The following is a 23,118-nucleotide window of genomic DNA, read 5'->3' on the forward strand; positions in this document are numbered from 1 at the left end:
GAGCCACAGTGGGGGGAGTGGCTTCAGAAAAGCTCGGGTTTGAACATCCAAACAGAATCTTTGGTTCATTTTCAGTTTAAAAACAAAACACATATTTACAGAAAATACCAGTCCAATCTGAAAACCTCAGATTCTCCATGAGCTAAAACACACAGCAGGAACCGCGTCCCCTCATCGGTTTTAAAGTGCGTTCTCCATCAGTAGTTAAGTGCATAGATAAATCAAATCACTACACACGGGTTTCGGCTTATTTAGAAGCCAAGACGCCCTCCTCTCTGTTCAAAGCTGATCAGTAAGACTAAAGTTTCTCATTCTGGCTTCCATTATTTACACAGTATCAAAACTGCTGGAAGGCATCAACAGTACAGAAAAAATACATCTTTGAACGCAGTTCATCCATTAGTGGCGTCAGAAGGCACAATCTTAAGCTTTCTGCCCGTTTTAAGGCAAAGTTTAACTTAAAATTACCTTCAGTCATGGTTTAATTTACTGTGACTTGGAAAAGTGATTTTGTTCAACAATAAATGTCCTAAAGTGGACACAGTCAATGCATTTTAATTTAAGAACTAAATTTCTCTAAAACAACAAATGAATTTAAATAGCTTGTAGCGATTTGGCAGTGTTGTACTTAAAACTACTTTTGCATAAAAACACTTGAACTACAGAATAAATATGTATTCTGGTACTGAGGTGATCCATCTTAATGAATGAAATCTTAGTTTGAATAAAAACAACAACACGCTTGGGGTTTGCTAGTTTGAAGCTACTCAGTGCCATCGAGCCCTCTGTGAACGACTTTTTGTCCGGTTGCATATTTTTGTAAACCAGCTCGGCTTTAGTCAAAGATCAACACTCACCAGTAACCCTAAACCGGAGAAACCCGGGCAGATATCCACACAATATTTACAGTTTTAAACAGAATTGTGGATTTTCTTTCAGGTGTGAGCAAGAAACACAATAAATAACAAAACGAGGGACGGCTGCATCCAGTGTAGAGGAGAAGTAGAATGCACGTGAGGCGGTGTGTCAGTTGTCCTGTAGGCTGATCTCTGATGCTCACTCAGCAACTGTTATAATACTTGTGGTGTCCATATCATCTAAGGTCCTCTCGTAACGAACGCTGGAGGAGAAAAGGGGTTGTTTCTTCTTGTAGAGGACAAAGCCGGCGGCTAAGAGGAGAATGATGAGGGCTGTGATGAAGAAACCTAGCACCACATGAGAGCTGGAAGACTCTGAGGACCAGAAGACGAGTTAGGAACATCATCAGAAATAGAAGGACTCCTCAGAATTGTTAAGATTCCCTAAAAAGATGAGTTTTCTCAGCCGTGATACTCACTCGCATGGGTTTTACAGACAACACGACTCTTGGTGAGGTCACAGCTGACCGTTTTCCAGCCTCCATCATAGGCTGCCATCATGATGGCACAGGGGGTCTCCAGAGACTTCCCAGTGGACGGGGACTCGGACTTCATATTTGTATAGGACAGAGTCGAGCCGTCCTGCCAGGATACGGGCCGACCTGATGAAGGGGAAGGTGTGTGTGATAATCAATGTAATTCACATCGTGGGACTCACACATAGAAGGTACCACAAAGTCCAACGTAACATTCCATCTTGGTCATGGACGGTTTTTATAAACGTCCCAACACGCACGCACGCTGTACTCAGGGGTGCGGCTGCATCCTCAAGGCTTCGGTTCACACACACGCGCACATGCACGCGCGCGCACACACACACACACACACACACACACACACACACACACACACACACACACACACACACACACACACACACACACACACACACACACAGAAAAAGTGGATTTTAAAAATGGATGTACTTTGAGAGGAAGGGTAAGTTTCAGAAAAAAATCTAAAGTTTCAAGATTGATGTCACGTTAATCTGTGAGAAAACTCCCATTAGACATGATTAAAGGCACCAATTTGTAAGAATAAATCAGTCTTCCTCTGATAATGAAGAATAATTCTTACATTAATCAGAAAAAATTATGTTTTCTGAGAGGTGCTGAGATCTGCTTTTCATAGATAAGTGAGATTTCCCCTTAAATTTTAGACACTCCAAATCAAGAAAATAGTTTTTTTCACCAAAATGTCAATAGCTTTAGACTTCCGCACATCCCCCTGCTTGTCACCTACAACAGCTAACACATCATCATCACAGTTGATCCAGCTACTTCCAAGCTGATCATGTTTTCAGCAAACCTGCACAGTCTAATCTTCAGGCTGTAATGGTGTAAAAACCTCAACAACGCCTTAAAAACAACCTTGGACTAGACATCTAGTTTACCTTGAAGATCAAACTTCAGGTCGAGCCACACTCTGCTGGTGATGAGAGAGTCTTCAGTGATGTACCGAGCCAGAAAGTCATTCTCTTCTTTGGTATTGATGGTCAGCAAATGAGCATCTGTCAGCAAAACGAAGAAAGGATAGTTGGTGCGCTAAGATCCATCAACATGGACATGAAGTGTTATACTGCAGTCATTAAAAAAGACCAACTGAAATATCACGTGGTCCTAAGTATTCAGATTCTTTGCTGTGACACTCATATTTAACTCAGGTGCGTTCTATTTCTTCAGATCATCCTAGAGATGGTTCTACACCTTCATGGGAGTCTAGCTGTGTCTGATTATACTGATTGGACTTGATTAGGAAAGCCACACACCTGTTTATATAAGACCTTACAGCTCACAATGCGTGTTAGAGACTTGGATGAGAGGTGTGATTGTGGGGAATGGGAAACTGTGGCCCATGTCTTATTGGATTGCTGGCCATATGAGAGCAAGCAGCGTTCCCTATTTGGGTTTCTGGGAGAGTGTGGGGTGAGGGAGTCCAGCCATAATCCTTAAATGGAAGACATTTGGGATGACCAGAACCCTTCCTATAGCAGGCCATCTGACTAATTTGAGCTACCGGGGGAGAAGAGCCTTGGTGAGAGACGTAAAGAAGAACCCAAAGATCACAGTGGCTGAGCTCCTGCGATGCAGTCAGGAGATGGGAGAAAGTTGTAGAAAGTCAACCATCACTGCAGCCCTCCACCAGTCAGGGCTTTATGACAAGAATGGCCCTCTCCTCAGTACAAGACATATGAATGCCCGCATGGAGTTTGCTAAAAGACCCCTGAAGGACCCTGAGATGGCGTTAATTCTAAGTGGAATGCGTGGAGAAAACCAGGAATTGCTCATCGCTTGTCCAATACAGTCCCCACAGTGAAGCATGGCGTTGGCAGCATCATGCTGTGGGGGTGTTTTTCAGCTGCAGGGACAGGACGACTGGTTGCAATCCAAAGAACGATGAATGCAGCCAAGTACAGAGATCTCCTGGACAAGAATCTTCTCCAGACTGCTCAGGACCTCTGACTAGGCTGAATGTTTACCTTCCAACATGACAATGACACTAAGAAGACAGCTAAAATAACACAGGAGTGGCTTCTCAGCAATTCTGTTCTTGAATGGTCCATTCAGAGCCCTGACTTAAACCCATCTGAGCATCTCTGGAGAGACCTAAAAATGGCTGTCCGCCAACGTTCAACATCCAACCTGACAGAACTGGAGAGGATCTTCAAGGAGGAATGGCATAAGGTCCCCAGATCCACGTGTAAGAAACTTGTTGCATCTTTACCAAGAAGATTCATGGCTGTATTGGCTCAACAGGGTGTTCTACTAAATACTGAGTAAAAGGTCTGAATACTAAGGACCATGTGATATTTCACTTTTACTTTAAAAAAGGAAAAAAAAATCTGCATTAATTTCTAAAATTCTATTTTTCTGTCAATGTGAGGTTGCTGTGTGTACATCAATTAATTAATTGACAGGGATCTGAATAATTTCTGTACCCACTGTATGTAATAAGTAGATGAGATTTTACACGTTAATTATGATTAATGATTAGAAAAAATTACTTGTTAATAAAAATTAATGCATTTAACCCTTTGGACCTGAGGGCGCCCTAACTGGAGGGCGTTGAAGTTTAGCAGCTAAATACATGCACTAAATATCAATAAATATTGTCAAGATGCACCTGTAAAACATCAGAACCTAGGCTACAAAACCCCGCAGACCTTTCTTTATTTGCCCCAGACACAACTAAAGGTACAAACAAATGAGTGATCAGAAACCCTTGTGGGTGTTTCTGCCTTCATTTCCAACGCTGCTAAAATAAAAATTTCAAACATTCTAACCACCCATTTTGACACCAAGGCCCTACTGATTCTAAATATTTATTTTCCAACACTCTACATATAAAATTCACCGAGATACAAGCCAGAGAGAAACAAAAACAGAAATGTTTTATTTTCCAGCAGAGTGTTTAATAATGTCCATGTCTATTAGGGCTGTAGCGAAGCCTCGACGAAGTCGACGGCTCGATTCTAAAAATTTGTCGACGTCAGATCCGGAAGTCGACGCACCGCGCCCACATGTTGCATCCCCAGGAGTTTGTAAATAGAGGAGGAATCTGCCCGTTTTTCCTCTAGTTCGCCCTCTTCTCCGCCTTCACTAACATCTCCGCCAAATACCGAAGACCCTGAACAATGTCCGTCCACTACTAGATTCCTTTCCTGTTTTGCCCGCCTTCGTCTCCCGGCAACGGACAACAACTTCCGGGGTCAGATGCGCTGCTTCGTGTCTATCGCAGATGTAGAAAATCACCGGGAGCGCTTCTCCCTTAATAAAGGAGCTTCTTTCAGACATGAGGAGAGCTGTTTTGGTGGTAGCAGTCTCTCCTCCGTGCTGGTCTGTTTGCTGCTGGGTATTTTGGTTTATTTAAACTTGGCAACTTGAACTTAACATTGGTAAAGCTACTGTTAGCATCTTCGCTAACAGCTTCTTGCGTTGGGATAAGCTGTTATGTTTTGGTTTAGAGTTCATCTTTTTTGTGGTGTAGATCTCCCTTTTATTACATTTAGAGTGTTGTGGGTTTTCGGTTTAGTGTAAAATATCACCTGAGTTTGGTTTAAGCCGTAACACCACTCGCCTCACGTACATAAGTGACCAAAACAAAGCAGCGTGGAGACACTCCATCTTCTACCACCTCTCAGGCAGCAGCCTGCACTCCCAAGTTCTACACGTCACCAGAACATAACCAACCAACACAATAAAAGAAGTGTTATACAAAATGGAAGGCCTGTAGTGTTTATTCTCTTACAGTAAGAATTTATCAATTTTTTTGAGGAATTTATTTGAGATTTTCTGGTTTTTGTTAATTGTGCAATAGAAAAATAATCATTAGATTAATTGTATAAATAGTCATTAGAATAGTCGACTATTCGATAAAATAATCGTCAGAATAATCGTTTTAAAAATAATCGTTTACCCCCAGCCCTAATGTCTATCGTTTGATTCTCTGCCTAATTTTAAAAAGCTGTTGGGGAAAATTTTCTTGACCAATTAAAATGTGATTAATTAAATACAAAGCTTCTAATTAATTAGATTAAAAAAATTTAATAAGCCCCCCCACACACCCATAAGCATTCATTTAGTGAGTTTTTGCTCCTAAAATCTGTTTTTAACCGTTTGTTGTGTAAATAAAGCAAAGCAAAAGACTTCCAGCTGGAGAGAAGATGAACAATGTTGCTGATGGTTTTAACAGGTTAAAGTAGCAAACCTCTCACCCAGCTTGTCACAGATGCTCTTGGCCTCCAGCATCTCGTACACGCTGTAGTTGTAGAAGCTCATATCAAATAGGTAGCAGTGATCTTCATACTGGACCCAGTTGGAGGCCCCGTCGCTGCTCTCTGGGCAGTGGTTGGAGTCGGGGGCAGCTTTCAGTTTAGCTCCTGACTCACAAAAACATGAAAAACATCTAATCTGCTCCAAACGGAGTAAAAGAACTGAATAAACGATTTAGAGGCATCCTGTTGATCATTTTTGTTCCAAGCAGATAAAAAAAAAAAAGCAGGTTGTCTCACTTTGGGAGGGGGTGGTGGTGTTGGTGATGTAGCAGATGGCACCTTCTTGTACAACGTCACAGCTGGTTTTCTTTAATTCTCCAGCGGGATTCATAAACACACACTTGGCTTTGTGCGGGTTTAAGTTGGAGTCCGTCAGCGTGTCGGTGCTGTTAATCTTGTAATCCCAGTTTGTCCCGTCAGACCACTCGTAGGCCGAACCACTCCCCTGTCCAAACAAACAAAACACTGTTAGACTGTGAAGGGAAAACCGAAGACTTAAATAAAGCGCACAAAGGTTTCTTACATCCTGCCTCGACAGGCCGATCCACAAAGGGAAGCCGTCTGTCTGTACGATTCTTCGCAGATGCTCGTGGTGCTTTTGGTCATGAACACTGGCCAGATGTCCACCACGCTGACTACACTCCTCTAGAGCTTCAGACCAGGTCACACTTCTGGTCATGACCTCATAAGTTATGTTGTCCAGCTTTTGCAGGTCCTTCACTGACTGCCGGTACTCCTCTTTGGAAGCTTTGGATGACAGAAATGATGACTTTTGGCATCAGAGGTGGTCAGATTATTCTGAATTATCACATTGAAAGAAAAAAGAAGACATGCGCACCTTTATCCAGCTTACAGGCCACAATCGACTGTTGTTTAAACTCATGGAAGTTTGAGCTCTTGATGAGACTCCAGCTGCCATCAGTGGTGAGACCCGCCAAGAAGGGTGCGTTTAAATCAGGTCGGCCACCAGCCCAGTTGGAATACTGGACGTAAGTCTTATCAAACCACTTTGTCTCGTTATCTAGAGCAGAGTAAAACCTGTTATCCCCGAGATACTGGCATAAAACACACAAACACAGTAAGGCTTTCAGTTTTAATACATAGAATACGTATGTAGCAAAGAAAAAGGAATTATAATCCCGTGAGATGTTTATATTCTCAGTACCCTAAAAAAAACATTGACCTTCATCTCTGAATAATCCCAGCCACACATACTGGACCAGGCTTGTGAAGGGTTTGAGCTGGCTGGCGATGAACTCGTTCTCCTGCTGGTTTCTGATGGTGAGGATCTCTGCGTCTGCATCTGAAACACACGTCGTCCACGCCTTCAACAACATCCTTTAAAATAATTTTTGGTTTTTGCGCGATCAGAAGTGACGCAGGGCTCTTACGATGGTGTCTGCAGGTTTCTGAAAGCTGCCCTTTGTTAAAAGCATCCCATCTTTTGGGGTTGAGCTGGAAGCTGTAACAGTTCTTCCTCCAGGGGATCCAGTTTGGGCCTTTAATGGCATGAGGGCACTTCACAGCAACATCCTCTGGTTTGGTGATGGTCTCCACTGGAAACAATTAGATTACAAATAGCAATAAAATAAATTATTTAAATGAATTTAATGTGGATGAAACATTTTTAAAAGGCTAATTATTCTTTTTGATTTGGGTCTGTAAAAGGATAAAGAAGTTAAAATAGCAATATGTTTTTTATTCACAACCCTATCCCACTATTTTACAAACACAGTTCAGATATGACTCCTGAGGCAAATATTCATAAGGTTTAAAATTCCCCTAATTGAACATTTAACCTATCAGCTGGGTTGTAAAAAACAAAACAACAAAAACAGGTAACATGCACACAACGTGACATCAGTCAGTTTGCTTGGAGAGCTGAACTCACTGTGTGGTTTGTGACAGATGGCCCCTCCACGCTCCTCCTCACACTGTGTGGCTTTCCAGAAACCATCCGTGTCCAGGTAAACGCAGCGGCTTCTGGTGGGCTCTGAAGACCAGCGACTGAACACAGTGTGACTGTGGTCTGTCCACCGGTAGTGAATCCCATCCTGGAAACAACACAAGTGTCTCACAAAAAGAACCGTGGAAATGAAGAGGAATAAAATAATTTCTTCTTACGTCTTCACTAAAGAGGCCGATCCACATGGGTGTTCGTGCACGGTTCACGTGCACGGTGAGGGTGGACTGTAGGAGCGTGTCGGAAATACTTGCGAGATCCATACTCTTGTTGGTGCACTCCTCCAAAGCCTCGAACCAGGTGAGTTGTTTGACTATCAGCAGGAAGGTGTGGTTGTTGACCTGGATGGGCTCTTGGGGAACAGAAGGCTCCTCCACTTTATCTGGAATAAAAAAACGAGTTAAATAAAATCTCAAAACATGCCGAGGTTGTTTGCTGCACTTTCACAGCTACTGTGGTTTTTTAAGACAGGGGTGTCCAAACTTTACAAGATGAGCGCCAAAATCATCAAGGGAGTTTTCCTCTCCACTGTCGCTACATGCTTGCTTAGTATGATTGCTGTAAAGACTCTGACACTAGTCAGTGACTCGATGCAATCTGCTGGGTTCGTTATATAGGAAACTTTTTTCTGATTGGCTTAATGAACTGAACTGTATTAAAATGTTTACTTTGTGAAATGCCTGGAAACAACTCGTCGTCGTGATTTGGCGCTATATAAATAAACTGAATTGAACTGAATCAAGTTAAAAGCCCTCACGAGCCACAATTTTTTATTTTTTAAAGACGCAAAAGTTATTTTGTGGTGACCTTTTAAGTTTGTACAACTAAAATGTCCTAAAATACATAGAAAACTTTATAGTGCTGCTCTACTTCAACAGCTTGATAGAGGGCCACCAAATGCCTGATTTAAAAAGAAGTAAAATCTCCAAAATAAATCCAAATTAAAGCTGCTTTCCGGAGTTTTCCCCTTTCAGAAATGATGAATGATTTTTCAGAAATCCGTAAAAGCGATAGTCTCATCATGTACTGTGATCAAACGTAAGCGATATGTATTCTTATTTTTTTGCAAAGTACGCCTCCTGCCCCGCAGAGCTCCGTGCAATAGGAAACTGAGCTCCGACCAGACCTAACCAATAGCGTTAGACTACCGCTCATTTGCTTAAAATTTAAGGAGTACCTCGGTTGATGCAGAGTTGATTAACTTTTCACGGACAAGTACGTCTCTAAAATATAAATATATGAGAACACAACATGACATGAGAATACCTGTAAAACAACGCGTTTTAGCTCTGTCTGTCGGCTACAGAAGCACATTTATAAACAGAAACATGAAGTCGCCATCTTAAACAAATAGAGCAACAGATTTTTTGTGTGATATGCTTGTCAGCCACTAGATGGTGCCATCGGATAAGAGAAATACTCCGGAAAGAAGCTTTAATCCCATCGACCTCAGTGTTACGATTTACAGCTACTGTCTGATGATGCACAGATTTTTTGAGTTGGAATTAATGAATTACCTGCATAATGTTGGCAAATGCCAAGATCCTGGTACCAACTGCAGGAAGCGTAATCCCAGGTTCCCATCATGCCAGAGCTGGGATTATTGATCAAGAAGGCACACATGGTCATGCTTTCCTTTTCATAAGTCTGATGGAAAACAAAACAAAAAGTACATTTAAATAAAACATTTTTTTTTACATTATCATCTCTAAAAACTACTGGTGCAGCCAATTAAAACATTACCCCCCCCCCCCCACACACACACACACACACACACACACACACATACGGTGACATGAGCGTACGTTAACTCTGATGGTCTTGTGCATGCCGAGCAGCAGGGGGTTGAAGTTGAAGAAGCTAACTGGGGACTGGTCCACCCACTCTGGGCCACCGTTTCTGATCTTCAAGCCAATCCAGATACTCTCCATGTTGTCAATCTTTGGTAAGAGGGTGTTGATGAAATCTGGAAAGCACAGGAAAATGATGATACTGATAAAATGAGAAGAAAAGTATTGCTTAATTCATTGTGCAGCACATAGATGGATAATTAGCATCTCAGAAAAATGGTATTTTTACATAACTTTATACAGACATAAAGCTAAAAACTCATCAGGACAAATAAAAACCAGTGGTGCTCACCCTGTTCAACCTGATCTGAGATGGTGACCAGACTTCCCCGCACCGACTGGCATCTCTCATTGGCCAGCTTGAATGGGACATTTGGCATGGACATCAGTGTGTAGCACTGAGGAATATAAACAAAAACACCTATATTAAATAAGCACTCAAAGAGTTTGTCCACTCTCAATACAACCATGAACTATCATTTCACCTTTTCTCACTTTTTACCTCTAAGCTCATTGGTTTTACAAAGTCATTTATGGTTTAGCAAAAATCAGCATAAGAACTGGTGTGAATCTGCTCTTTAATGTTGAATAAAACAGTCAGACCTTATTCCTGAAGGAGACAGAACTGTTTCCACAGGAAAATCCTCCAGGTTGTGGCTCAAGCGGACTCTTCTCAACAGATGTGACATTGTGTTTTTCACACACAAAAGACAACTTTTCATAACAGCTTTGATGATTCGCTGCAAGGTAAAATACGACATGGTTAGTGGCATTAATCTAGATCAGAGAAGACAGTTGAGTTAGCTTGGGTTTGCCTTTAAATGATAGCTTTAAAAGGTGTCGAATACTCATTTAATCAATATATTTGCAGTGGTCTCTAGTAGGAATGAAAGCCTTGTAAGTCATACTCTAGGGAAACAAAGCTCTGGTGCACCATTTTCAGGAAGTAGAAATTAGCTACATCAGAGTTGAGCTTCAGATGACAGGATCTGGAGTCTTATTTCCTAATATTTGGACATCTCCCCTCTGATTGGATTAGATAAAAGCAACACGACTTCATCACTGTTTGCTTTGCAACATTGATGTTTTATCTCCACAAATAACTGTTGTAGAGTTGCTAATGCTAACAGTTAGCTTCTACTAGTCAAGATGTTTTACGCCGTTTCCTGGACGCTAAACCAACAACAGCCTTCTGCACTGTGAATCAAGATGGGCGAGTCCATGAATGTGGACAGGATAATGTACAGTGGATCTTGTCAGGATTTTCAAATCGTAGAGTTTCACCGTCTACTTTCTATCAGAAGCTAATGCACAAGATAGAGTTAGAAGACTATGTTCAGCCTGCATGAAATACTCAGAGTGACCGACTATAACCAGAAAGTCATTAAAATATGTTTATTCAGCGTTCCCTTTAAGCTAAAATTAGCACAGTATTTATTTCTCGCTCGTATGATGATTTAAACAGGAACAACTTTTAAAATGGCTACAAATGTGGTGACAAGGTTCCGCATTCAGGATTTAAATAAAGTCAGGACTAAACTAATCTGGTGTAGCTTGATCCTCACTAATCAAACGCCTTTCTCACTTGTTACTGTCGCTAGAAGCGGATGTTGGAGAAGTGGAGTCAAGTCCTCCTTTAGATCTGCTAGGTTTACTTTTAATCCAAGCTAACTAGACTAGAACTAAGGCCCGACATCCTGAACCCAGAACCTTCATTGATAAAATGCACTTTTTATGCAAATTTGAGTTCTGTTGTTCCTTTTCAAACAGGATTTTAGCATTTTTAAGTTCACCTGGAAGAAGCTCTTCATAACTGATGTAGCTGCATCGACCAAAGAACTGTGAGTAAAGTGAATACTTCCTGGCGATCCTAGAACACACAGAGATCTGTTTTTAATTCTGTTTATTAAAGAATTTAACATCAGATTTTACTTTTACTTACGATGGTAATGGGCTCCTACGCTGGCTCAAACCAATCCACCACTTTTGATTGGTGGAACTTGACAACTGTACAAAATACATTATTATCAATCTTTTAGTTAAAATAAATTACATATACACACTAGCCTCAACTTCCAATTACATAAAGATGACTTATTTAATCCTAAATCAAAGTTGAATTGGGAAGACTTGAAAGACTATTTTTTACTCACAATGCTAGTTGGATCCATTCACTTACAGCCTTATGCTAAGCTATAGCTAAAGGAGTACAGCCAGGTCAGGGCAAGGACTGCGCTGGTTCAAAATGTTTTTTACCAAAAATATGTTAACAGACAAAATTTCAATTTTGGGAGGAATATCCCTTTAAGCTCATTTAGCCTCAACTGACGTCTTTTAAAGCTCCAGCTGTTGTAATGTATGTATTTTTAATTCTAACTCACAATAAACAATAAATGACTTTTTGTTCCACAGCTAACAGACTGTCCGCTGCATGGATTAGCACGTGATCAACAAGCTTTAAGCAGATGAGGTAATTTTGCCAAATAAATGCCTATTAAGGCAAGGTGGCTTTATTTATATAGCACATTTCATGCTTCAAGAGTTTGCTAAAACCAGAACGAGGTCTTCTGAAACTCACTTCACGTAGTTCTTGATGGATCTTTGCAAGAGCAGTCGAGGTTTTTGGAGAAGCCAGGTTGCCATCGTTTCTGTTGCAAAACAGCTCTGCTTCCATGAAACTTAGCTTGAGGCTGTTAATGAACCAAAACTCGGCTCCATCTACGAAGACAGAAGTTGTGTGGTACCCGCCTGAAAAACACAACAAACCCCATCTAAACTGGCTGGACGACACAATGAAAAAAACTAAAGATGTTTTCAGCCTTCATCACAAAAACGTTTAATAACAGAGTAATTACCAGGATTGTACCACTCGGGATGTTCTGGTGTCTTTCCTGTTGGAACATAAACACATTTGTTTCAAAAGCAAAAAAAGCACAAATGACAATTTTCCTATTTCCCTTCTATATATATATAACTTATTCCTCTGAATAACAAAGCATTTTATTTCTTTCAGGGTATATACAGCAATCCTTAAGTAAAATTTACTACTTTTTAATACTTGTTTTACTACCTTCAGAATTTTTTTAAAACCATCACAACACTAAATTGCAAGTGTTAATCAGCGACCTATTTACACATATTTTAACATATATAACATACAAAAAGAATAGACTTAGAGACTCACTGATGTTGACAACGTATTGCACATATTTATTTTACTTAGAAAATAGGCCAGGCACTTCTGTTCAGTGGTCCAGACAATTGACCACGAGGCCTGAAATGATGCAGAACGACCACTGAATATGACGTCATCATTATGTGACCAGATATGCTAAAGTAGGGCTGCTCGATTATGGCAAAAACAATAATCACGATTAATGTGACTGAAATTGAGATCTCGATTTTTTAAGACGATTTTTCAATTTATGTAGATTTTTGTTTTTGTTTTTATTCAGTCATAAAACTGCTCAGGGCACAATCAGGGCAAAAATAAACAAGAAGCAAGATGATCACTAAAATGGCTCCCGATTCCCAGTATAAAAAGACCAATATACTTGTGGCAAGGTGGATAAACGAAAGCCCAGGCAGGATTCGATCCCTAGACTCCCAGGTGAGAGTCATACTCTCTAACCAGTCAGCCAAAGAGACATCCCCTTGGCCAAGTAGCCAGGACGCATGATCTATCGGGACACTGTGACAGGACACTCACACTGCCACATACTTATAGCTCATAGTTTATGATCCAAGGGCTATAGACCTTGGTTTAACTCATTTAAGTCTAACCAGTACAGACCCAAATACCAATATCTTGCAAATACTGACAACAAGAATTATACAGTGGCATTTATAATACATGCAAATTGATGTTCACAAAATTTTGCATAACATTTATTGAGTCATGTCAAGGTGCTCTAGGAGCGTGCACTAGCACCGTGTCCTTAGAGAGATTAGTTATTAGTTATCAGCGTGAGGAACTCATTTCTACCTTATTTATAAACTATTTATTTACAAGTCGTCCATCAGTTAATGTAATAATTGTCACAACCACAGCTGCACCCCCCACCCCCCAACCCAGTCTCACAGCTATCGGGCAAGCTGCACGCGCCGCACGCGCACATTTAGCCGTTTTTAGCGCCGGCTCAGGAGTCCGCAGGTACGGTGTGTATGTCACTCACTCTGGTTAATCCAACAAGAAGCCGGCTCCGAGAGCTGTCTTTAGCGACTGACACATCACTACATCATTCCCTTTCCTAATGTCCTGAAGAACGGTCCGCAGCGCAGGCGGAGTGTTTAGCTAACCTGCAGGAGACGTCGACGACAGTTATCCAGAAAGTAGCTAAGGGTTACCAGAGATGTTTCTGAGGTGTTCGCTAGGTACTTTTAAGATTTAAAAAGTCAAGAAGGGGGTCTGAGAAGCTGTTGGAAATAGCGTCAAAGTCGCCAAGTTGGCAACACTGTGAGGAGCGCTTCATTTGCAACTCAGGGCAGCGTAAGTGGGAGGAGCAAATAATCGGCTCGTTTTGTTTTTATAATCGTTCAAAACATTTCATTCGGAATATATTTCTATGTCGATGTTCAGAATACGACACCTGATAGTCTGAAAAAATTAATACCTAATTTGGAAAAAATAATACCTCTGTGACCACATTTAACACTTTTAATGGCCTTAAATTTGACTATTTTTATTTATCACTTTTTAATACTTTTTAAAACCCCGCGGACACCCTGTCTTTGCTTATTTATTCTCGCAAACAAACCAAAACAAAATTGTTGACACCAACTAGAATCAGTCTTCATGACAAGTTTTTGTTCTATGTACGTCTCACTCTTAGGTTCATAGCAGTCTCACCCCGGGGGATTTGGCAGACCCACTCCAGCTGAGCCTCACAGTGGAACGGCGAGGCGAGGAAAGGTGTGAGACTGACGTCGTGGAGCAGATATATGAGAATGTGCGTCAAGGAGTTCCGCATCGACTGTTAAAGGGATTATGATCTGGTAAATAACAACTGTACAATACTCTCCCATAATCTCATTAATTACACAAATTGAACCATCCGACCTTGAATGCAGTGCAGTCCCGACTGTAAGCATCATCCTCATGGAACTCGTGGTGTAACGTGTCAAAGGACACCTGCAATTCAAAACCAACGTTCATTCTTCTTCCAGGATGAAAAGGTCATAAAATGTTTCATATTTTATGTAGCCTCCCAGTTTAGCAGATTTGAAACAATTTAGTTGGTTTGACTTGAATTTATCATCCGTGTCTACACCACACAGGGTCTGGTTTAGGTTAGACTCACAGGTCGGCCATCGCTCCACTGCCAGGACACATCGGCTGGATTTCTCCTGTTCAGGCCGACCCAGAAGAAGCGATCATCACTGCATCAAACCCACACAACTTTGTTAACTGTGACGATGTTCTCAGAACACCCCTAAAGTCCACCCTCACCATGCTCATGAGGCTGTGCCCTCTAAAGTAATCCCACATCAGTACTTAAGCATAAACCATAACAAGCCCTCTCTACTAACAGTATTATGTGTGTAAAGGCCAAATTCAGTTAGTTTATTTATACAACGCCAGATCACAACAAAAGTCATCTCAAGGCACTTCACAAAGTAAACATTCCAATTTAACCTACTGTGCATTGAGTTCAGTTCGTCATTCCAGTTACTTAAAAGTAAGAAAGCCCAGCTGACTGAATCAAGTCACTGACTTGTGTCAGTCCCCATACTAGAAAAAAAGAAAGAAAACACTCTTTTATATAGCACCTTTCAAGATAAAACTCATGAGGCGCTTCACAAGAACAACATTTTTTTAAATATAGAAGAAAAAAAAAAAGATGAAAAAATATGGTTAAAATGAGAGAAAAAAAATCCTGAATAAAAATAAGCAAATGGAAGGAGAAAATAAATAGGGTAGAAATCGGTGGATCCTGGGAAACGCGGAACTGGTAGACAGAGCAGTATAAGGTGAGGGTGGGGATGAAGATCACGCAACAGCCAGTCTGAACAGGTGAGTTTTCAGCTGCTTTTTAAAGGAGACCACCGAGTCCACTGATCTGAGGCTCAGGGGGAGAGAGTTCCAGAGTCTGGGGGCCACAGCAGCAAATGATCTGTCACCTTTGGTCTTTAGTCTGATGCGCTGCACAACCACAAGTATTTGTAACTGGACCTCAGGGACTTGCTGGGAGTGTAGAGACTACAAGCATACTAAGCAAGCATGTAGAGACAGTGGAGAGGAAAACTCCCCTTTAACAGGAAGAAACCTCCAACAGAACCTGGTTCAGTATGAGCAGCCATCTAAAGACAATAAAATGCACACAGGAGTTGTGTGTGTGTGTACCTGATGGATTCTCTCACAACACTGTGCAGGGTGGTCATCTCATCAATGTCAGTGAAACTGGGTAGGTCTGCTCCCAAAGCCCGACAGAAACTCCAGGCTTCCTCCCAGGAGCGTTTTCTACTGATCCTTTCCTCATGAAACACCTGGAAAAAGTTTAAATGAGCTACTAAACATTAGAAAGTAATCAGTCCACTTGTAAAGCATAAAATAAAAACAAATTTTGCTATTAAATAATGCATTGGAAACACAACAAGGCCAACAGGAAAGCTTCTGGAAATTTAGACAGATTATTTTAGACTAAAGTTGCTTTTCTGCACCAATAATAATTTCTTCTTTGTATTTAATAAACTTTTACATATAAATTGCTGAAAACCTTTATAGAATGTTTTTCTGGTCCTTAACACACACACACACACACACACACACACACACACACACACACACACACACACACACACACACACACACACACACACACACACACACACACACACACACACACACACACACACACACACACACACACACACACACCTTGTAGCAATAACGAACACCTATTCTAGATCTCCACCCATCAGGACAGGAGGCTGTAGAATTCAGCTCTAGATCAGGATCAGGGTCTGAGGATGGACTGAGGTCCGTTCTACAAATGGTGCCGGCTTGAAAAAGGGTACAGTTCTTCACTTCCCACTTTCCCAGTGGAGCCTCAGTGGAAATCACAGCACAACCTCCATCACGTTCTAAAATACACACACAAAAACAAAGTCCATCATGAGTGCACACACCTAAGCTGACATACTTGCCTTGTGGTTTTATCACCAACCTGGTTCAAGAAAGCCCCAGTTTGTGTAGGAGACCACACCCGGAGACCCGTCCTGGCTCATCCACTGGTACTGTCCCCGATTCTTCAGGTCTTGCAGGCCGATCCAAAAATACTGCATTTTGTTGCTGATGAGTTTTCCAATTAGGCTGTTGATGAAGGCCTGCTCAAACCTAAGAACACCAATAACACAGGTACCTGGTTACTGCCATTACACATTGTTGTGCATCAGCTGCAAAATTCATCAGTTTTTGTTTATCACATATTTAAAAACGTTTGTTTTCATTCTTAAAGCTTACATTTTAAAACTACACAGATCAGGTAGGAAGACCTAATGAAAGCAAAACAAAACTAGTTTTTTTAATGCTCATAAAGTTTTCCACCAAAACCCCAAAAATGTCACGCAGGCATGAGCTGGAAAACCCAGAGGAAGTCACAACTCCTCAGCTGTGTCACAGAGAGTTTGTTTCTTCTAAAAACTGCAGCGTTTTGACACAGCTTTATTGAATCTTAACCCAAATGCAACAGCACACATCACCATGACAACCTGAACTCTAAGCAGATGGAATATAATTCATGAGCAGATTCACTCTTATGTTCGGTTTCCCAACATATATATAATATATATATATATATAATATATATATATATATATATATATATATATATATATATATATATATATACACACACACACACACACACATATATATATATATATATATACACACATATATACATACATATACATATATATACATATATATATATATATATACATATATACATACATATATACATATATATATATATATACATATATACATACATATACATATATACATATATATATATATACATATATACATACATACATATATACATATATATATATATACACATATATACATACATACATATATACATATATATATATACATACATATATATATATATATATACATACATATATACATGTATATCATATACATATATATACATACATATATACATATATATACATACATATATACATATATATACATACATATATACATATATATATACATACATATATACATATATATACATGTATACATATATATATACATGTATACATATATACATATACACATATACACATATACACATATATGTATATATATATATACATATATGTATATATACATACATATATGTATATATACATATACGTATATATACATATACATATACAGTGGGGCAAAAAAGTATTTAGTCAGCCACCGATTGTGCAAGTTCTCCCACTTAAAATGATGACAGAGGTCAGTAATTTTCAGTATAGGTACACTTCAACTGTGAGAGACAGAATGTGAAAAAAATCCATGAATTCACATGGCAGGATTTTTAAAGAATTTATTTGTAAATCAGGGTGGAAAATAAGTATTTGGTCAATAACAAAAATTCAACTCAATACTTTGTAACATAAACTTTGTTGGCAATAACAGAGGTCAAACGATTACTATAGGTCTTTACCAGGTTTGCACACACAGTAGCTGGTATTTTGGCCCATTCCTCCATGCAGATCTTCTCGAGAGCAGTGATGTTTTGGGGCTGTCGCCGAGCAACACGGACTTTCAACTCCCTCCACAGATTTTCTATGGGGTTGAGGTCTGGAGACTGGCTAGGCCACTCCAGGACTTTCAAATGCTTCTTACGGAGCCACTCCTTTGTTTCCCGGGCGGTGTGTTTGGGATCATTGTCGTGTTGGAAGACCCAGCCACGTTTCATCTTCAAAGCTTTCACTGGTGGAAGGAGGTTTTGGCTCAGAATCTCACGATACATGGCCCCATTCATTCTGTCCTTAACACGGATCAGTCGTCCTGTCCCCTTAGCAGAAAAACAGTCCCAAAGCATGATGTTCCCACCCCCATGCTTCATAGTAGGTATGGTGTTCTTGGGATGCAACTCAGTATTCTTCTTCCTCCAAACACGACGAGTTGAGTTTATACCAAAAAGTTCTACTTTGGTTTCATCTGACCACATGACATTCTCCCAATCCTCTGCTGTATCATCCATGTGCTCTCTGGCAAACTTCAGACGGGCCTGGACATGCACTGGCTTCAGCAGCGGAACACGTCTGGCACTGAAGGATTTGATTCCCTGCCGTTGTAGTGTGTTACTGATGGTGACCTTTGTTACTGTGGTCCCAGCTCTCTGCAGGTCATTCACCAGGTCCCCCCGTGTGGTTCTGGGATTCTTGCTCACTGTTCTCATGATCATTTTGACCCCACGGGATGAGATCTTGCGTGGAGCCCCAGATCGAGGGAGATTATCAGTGGTCTTGTATGTCTTCCATTTTCTGATAATTGCTCCCGCAGTTGATTTTTTCACACCAAGCTGCTCGCCTATTGTAGATTCACTCTTCCCAGTCTGGTGCAGGTCTACAATTCTTTTCCTGGTGTCCTTCGAAAGCTCTTTGGTTTTGGCCATAGTGGAGTTTGGAGTCTGACTGTTTGAGGCTGTGGACAGGTGTCTTTTATACAGATAGTGAGTTCAAACAGGTGCCAATAATACAGGTAACGAGTGGAGGACAGAAAAGCTTCTTAAAGAAGACGTTACAGGTCTGTGAGAGCCAGAGATTTTCCTTGTTTGAAGTGACCAAATACTTATTTTCCACCCTGATTTACAAATAAATTCTTTAAATGATAAATGACCCGCACTTGTATAGCGCCTCTCAGAGTAAGGACTCCAAAGCGCTTTACACTACAGTGTATCATTCATCCATTCACACACACATTCATACACTGGTGGAGATGAGAGGCGAGGCTGCCGAGCACAGGCGCCATCGGACCCTCCGACCACCACCAGCAGGCAAGGTGGGTTAAGTGTCTTGCCCAAGGACACAACAGCAGAATTCTCTGTCCGGAGCCGGGATCGAACCTGCAACCTTCCGATTACTGGACAACCCGCTCAACCTGTTGAGCTACTGCTGCCCAAAAATAAAATCCTGCCATGTGAATTCATGGATTTTTTCTCACATTCTGTCTCTCACAGTTGAAGTGTACCTATGATGTAAATTACCGACCTCTGTCATCATTTTAAGTGGGAGAACTTGCACAATCGGTGGCTTCTTGAGTTCCAACTATGTTAAAGTTCACAAGAATTAAAAAGTAGCTGAACAAGTATTGGGAGGAGTGTTTTGGCTTGTTTTTTAAGGTTTTGACAGCAGAGTCTTTTCTCTCTGACATCTGAACACACTACGTCATTTGGAATCAAAAGACCAAAGAGGAGGTGCAGCACATTAGGAGAACCAACCTGACGGCCACCTGAGGAAGTGATTTTTAACCAGTCTAATGATGCCATACCTGTTTCTGACGGTCATGTTGCAGTGATCTTTGAAGAACACTTGCTTGGTGTTGACTTGATAGCAGGAGTTCCCATGTCTCACCCAGCCCTGGGGGACCAACAATAATGTTTTAAGTCTACTTCTGATTCCTTCAACATCTGCTAGTAATCTATAAGATCATCATGTCTGACATGTGCAGAAGTTTAAATATTAACATTATAAAACACCATTATGCAAACTTCACAGGATCTTTCATGAATGTAAATTCAAAGAGTCGGAGTACCCGGCCCGGAGGGTTACCGGGGTCTCACCCTGGAGCCAGGCCTGGGGTTGGGGCCCGTGAGCAAGCGCCTGGTGGCCGGGCTTTTGCCCATGGGGCCCGGCCGGGCCCAGCCCGAACCGGATACATGGGCTCATCCAACTGTGGACCCACCACCCGCAGGAGGAACATGAAGGGTCCGGTGCAATGTGGATCGGGTGGCAGACCGAGGCGGGAGCCTTGGCAGTCCGATCCCCGGACAAGAAAACTGTTTTTTGGGACATGAAACGTCACCTCGCTGGCGGGGAAGGAGCAGGAGCTTGTGGCAGAGGTTGAGCGGTACCGGCTAGATATAGTCGGACTCACCTAGACACATAGCATTGGCTCTGGAACCCAAGTCCTTGAGAGGGATTGGACACTCTCCTTTGCTGGAGTTGCTCCGGGTGAGAGGCGGAGGGCTGGGGTTGGCTTTTTGTTAGCCCCAAGACTCTCTGCCTGTGTGTTGGGGTTTACCCCGGGGGACGAGAGGGTAGCTTCCCTGCGCCTTCAGGTCGGGGAACGGGTCCTGAATGTTTGTACTTATGGGCCAAATATCAGTTCAGAGTACCCACCCTTTCTGGAGTTCCTGGGACGAGTGCTAGATAGTGCTTTATCAGGGGACTCCATTGTCCTGCTGGAGGACTTCAATGCTCACATGGGCAATGACAGCATGACCTGGAGGGGTGTGATTGGGAGGAACGGCCCGCCTGATCTGAGCTCGAGTGGTGTTTTGTTATTGGACTTCTGTGCAAGCCGCAGTTTGGCCATAATAAACACCATGTTTGAACATAAGGATGCCCATCGGTACACTTGGTACCAGGGCAGCCTAGGTCGCAGGTCAATGATAGACTTTGTAGTCGTATCATCTGACCTGCGGCCATATGTTTTGGACACCCGAGTGAAGAGAGGAGCGGAGCTGTCAACTGATCACCACCTGGTGGCGAGTTGGATTAGATGGCAGGGGAAGATGCCGCGTAGACCTGGCAGACCCAAACGCATAGTGAGGGTCTGCTGGGAATGCTTGGCAGCAGAACCAGTCAAGAGGGTCTTCAACTCCCACCTCCAGCAGAGCTTTGACCGCGTCCCGAGAGCAGTGGGGGACATCGACTCCGAGTGGGCCTTGTTCCACTCTGCGATTGTTGAGGCGGCTGTTGCTAGCTGTGGTCGCAAGGTGGCCGATGCCAGTCGTGGTGGCAACCCCCATACACGCTGGTGGACACCAGAGGTTTGGGGAGCCGTCAGGCTGAAGAAGGAGGCCTACAGGGCATGGCTGGTCTGTGGGTCTCTGGAGGCAGCAGACAGGTACTGGATAGCCAAGCGGGGTGCAGCAGTGGCAGTTGCCGAGGCAAAATCTCGGGCGTGGGAGGAGTTTGGTGAGGCCATGGAGAAAGACTATCGATCGGCTCCAAAGAGGTTCTGGCAAACTGTCCGGCGCCTCAGGAGAGGAAGGCAGCAACTGGCTCACACAGTTTACAGTGGGGATGGGGAGCTGCTGAAGTCAACTGGGGCTATAGTCGGACGGTGGAAGAAATACTTTGAGGAGCTCCTCAATCCCACCTATGCGTATTCCGAGGAGAAGCCAGAGCCGGGAGACCTGGGGATGGACTGTCCAATCTCGGGGGCAGAAGTTGCTGAGGTAGTCAAACAACTACACAGCGGCGGAGCCCCGGGGGCGGATGAGGTTCGTCCTGGTTATCTCAAGGCTATGGATATTGTAGGGCTGTCATGGTTGACACGTCTCTGCAACATTGCGTGATCATCGGGGGCAGTTCCTGTGGAGTGGCAGACCGTGGTGGTGGTCCCCATCTTTAAGAAGGGTGACCTGAGGGTGTGTTCCAACTATAGGGGGATCACACTCCTTAGCCTCCCTGGAAAGGTCTACTCCAAGGTACTGGAGAGGAGGGTCTGATCGATAGTTGAATCTCAGATTGAGGAGGAGCAATGTGGTTTTCGTCCTGGCCGTGGAACTGTGGACCAGCTCTATACCCTTGCAAGGGTGATGGAGGGGGCATGGGAGTTTGCCCAACCAATCCACATGTGTTTTGTGGATTTGGAGAAGGCTTATGACCGTGTCCCCAGGGGCACACTGTGGGGGACGCTCCAGGAGTATGGGGTGGGTGGCTTTCTGTTAAGGGCCATTCAGTCCCTTTACCAGAGGAGTGTGAGTTTGGTCCGCATAGCCGGTAGTAAGCCGGACCTGCTCCCGGTGAGGGTTGGACTCCGCCAGGGCTGCCCTTTGTCACCGGTTCTGTTCATTACCTTTACGGACAGAATTTCTAGGTGCAGCCGTGGTGTGGAGTGTGTCGAGTTTGGTGGCAGGAGAATCTCGTCTCTGCTTTTTTGCGGATGATGTGGTCCTCCTACCTTCATCCAGCTCTGACCTTCAGCTCTTGCTGGGTAGGTTCGCGGCCGAGTGTGAAGCGGCTGGGATGAGGATCAGCACCTCCAAATCTGAGACCATGGTTCTCTACCGGAAAAGGGTGGCTTGCAAACTCCGGGTCGGGGGAGAGGTCCTACCTCAAGTGGAGGAGTTTAAGTATCTTGGGGTCTTGTTCACCAGTGAGGGTGGGAGGGATCAGGAGATCGCCAGATGGATTGGTTCGGCATCTGCAGTGATGCGGACGCTGAGCCGATCTGTCGTGGTGAAGAGGGAGCTGAGCCAGAAAGCCAGGCTCTCGATTTACCGGTCGATCTACGTCCCAATCCTATGGTCATGAGCTTTGGGTAATGACCGAAAGAACGAGATCGCGGATACAAGCGGCCAAAATGAGTTTTATCCGTAGGGTGGCCAGGCTCAGCCTTAGAGATAGGGTGAGGAGCTCGGA

General features: G+C 42.7%; 1 protein-coding gene across 1 annotated transcript in view; it reads right to left on the bottom strand.

Annotated features, from left to right (window-relative positions):
• Window positions 1–232: 232 nt before the first annotated feature.
• The window catches only part of ly75 (lymphocyte antigen 75), a 32,973-nt gene continuing 10,087 nt past the window's right edge, over window positions 233–23,118 (bottom strand). Inside the window, exons 10-35 of the mRNA XM_054732374.2 lie at window positions 20,015–20,103; window positions 16,671–16,840; window positions 16,382–16,587; window positions 15,848–15,990; window positions 14,805–14,883; window positions 14,564–14,635; window positions 14,354–14,477; window positions 12,360–12,395; window positions 12,083–12,252; window positions 11,447–11,511; window positions 11,298–11,374; window positions 10,108–10,244; window positions 9,797–9,902; window positions 9,460–9,620; window positions 9,172–9,301; window positions 7,816–8,036; window positions 7,583–7,745; window positions 7,083–7,247; window positions 6,875–6,994; window positions 6,530–6,712; window positions 6,215–6,438; window positions 5,929–6,136; window positions 5,632–5,796; window positions 2,311–2,427; window positions 1,337–1,519; window positions 233–1,232 (exon numbers count right to left, since the gene is read on the bottom strand). Of these exons, the coding sequence (XP_054588349.2) occupies window positions 1,057–1,232; window positions 1,337–1,519; window positions 2,311–2,427; window positions 5,632–5,796; window positions 5,929–6,136; window positions 6,215–6,438; window positions 6,530–6,712; window positions 6,875–6,994; window positions 7,083–7,247; window positions 7,583–7,745; window positions 7,816–8,036; window positions 9,172–9,301; window positions 9,460–9,620; window positions 9,797–9,902; window positions 10,108–10,244; window positions 11,298–11,374; window positions 11,447–11,511; window positions 12,083–12,252; window positions 12,360–12,395; window positions 14,354–14,477; window positions 14,564–14,635; window positions 14,805–14,883; window positions 15,848–15,990; window positions 16,382–16,587; window positions 16,671–16,840; window positions 20,015–20,103 (3,690 nt within the window). The 3' untranslated portion in view covers window positions 233–1,056. The remainder of the gene's footprint in view (window positions 1,233–1,336; window positions 1,520–2,310; window positions 2,428–5,631; window positions 5,797–5,928; window positions 6,137–6,214; window positions 6,439–6,529; window positions 6,713–6,874; window positions 6,995–7,082; window positions 7,248–7,582; window positions 7,746–7,815; window positions 8,037–9,171; window positions 9,302–9,459; window positions 9,621–9,796; window positions 9,903–10,107; window positions 10,245–11,297; window positions 11,375–11,446; window positions 11,512–12,082; window positions 12,253–12,359; window positions 12,396–14,353; window positions 14,478–14,563; window positions 14,636–14,804; window positions 14,884–15,847; window positions 15,991–16,381; window positions 16,588–16,670; window positions 16,841–20,014; window positions 20,104–23,118) is intronic.

This window comes from Nothobranchius furzeri, chromosome 9, assembly GCF_043380555.1.
Source record: "Nothobranchius furzeri strain GRZ-AD chromosome 9, NfurGRZ-RIMD1, whole genome shotgun sequence".
Classification (NCBI taxonomy): Eukaryota; Metazoa; Chordata; class Actinopteri; order Cyprinodontiformes; family Nothobranchiidae; genus Nothobranchius; species Nothobranchius furzeri.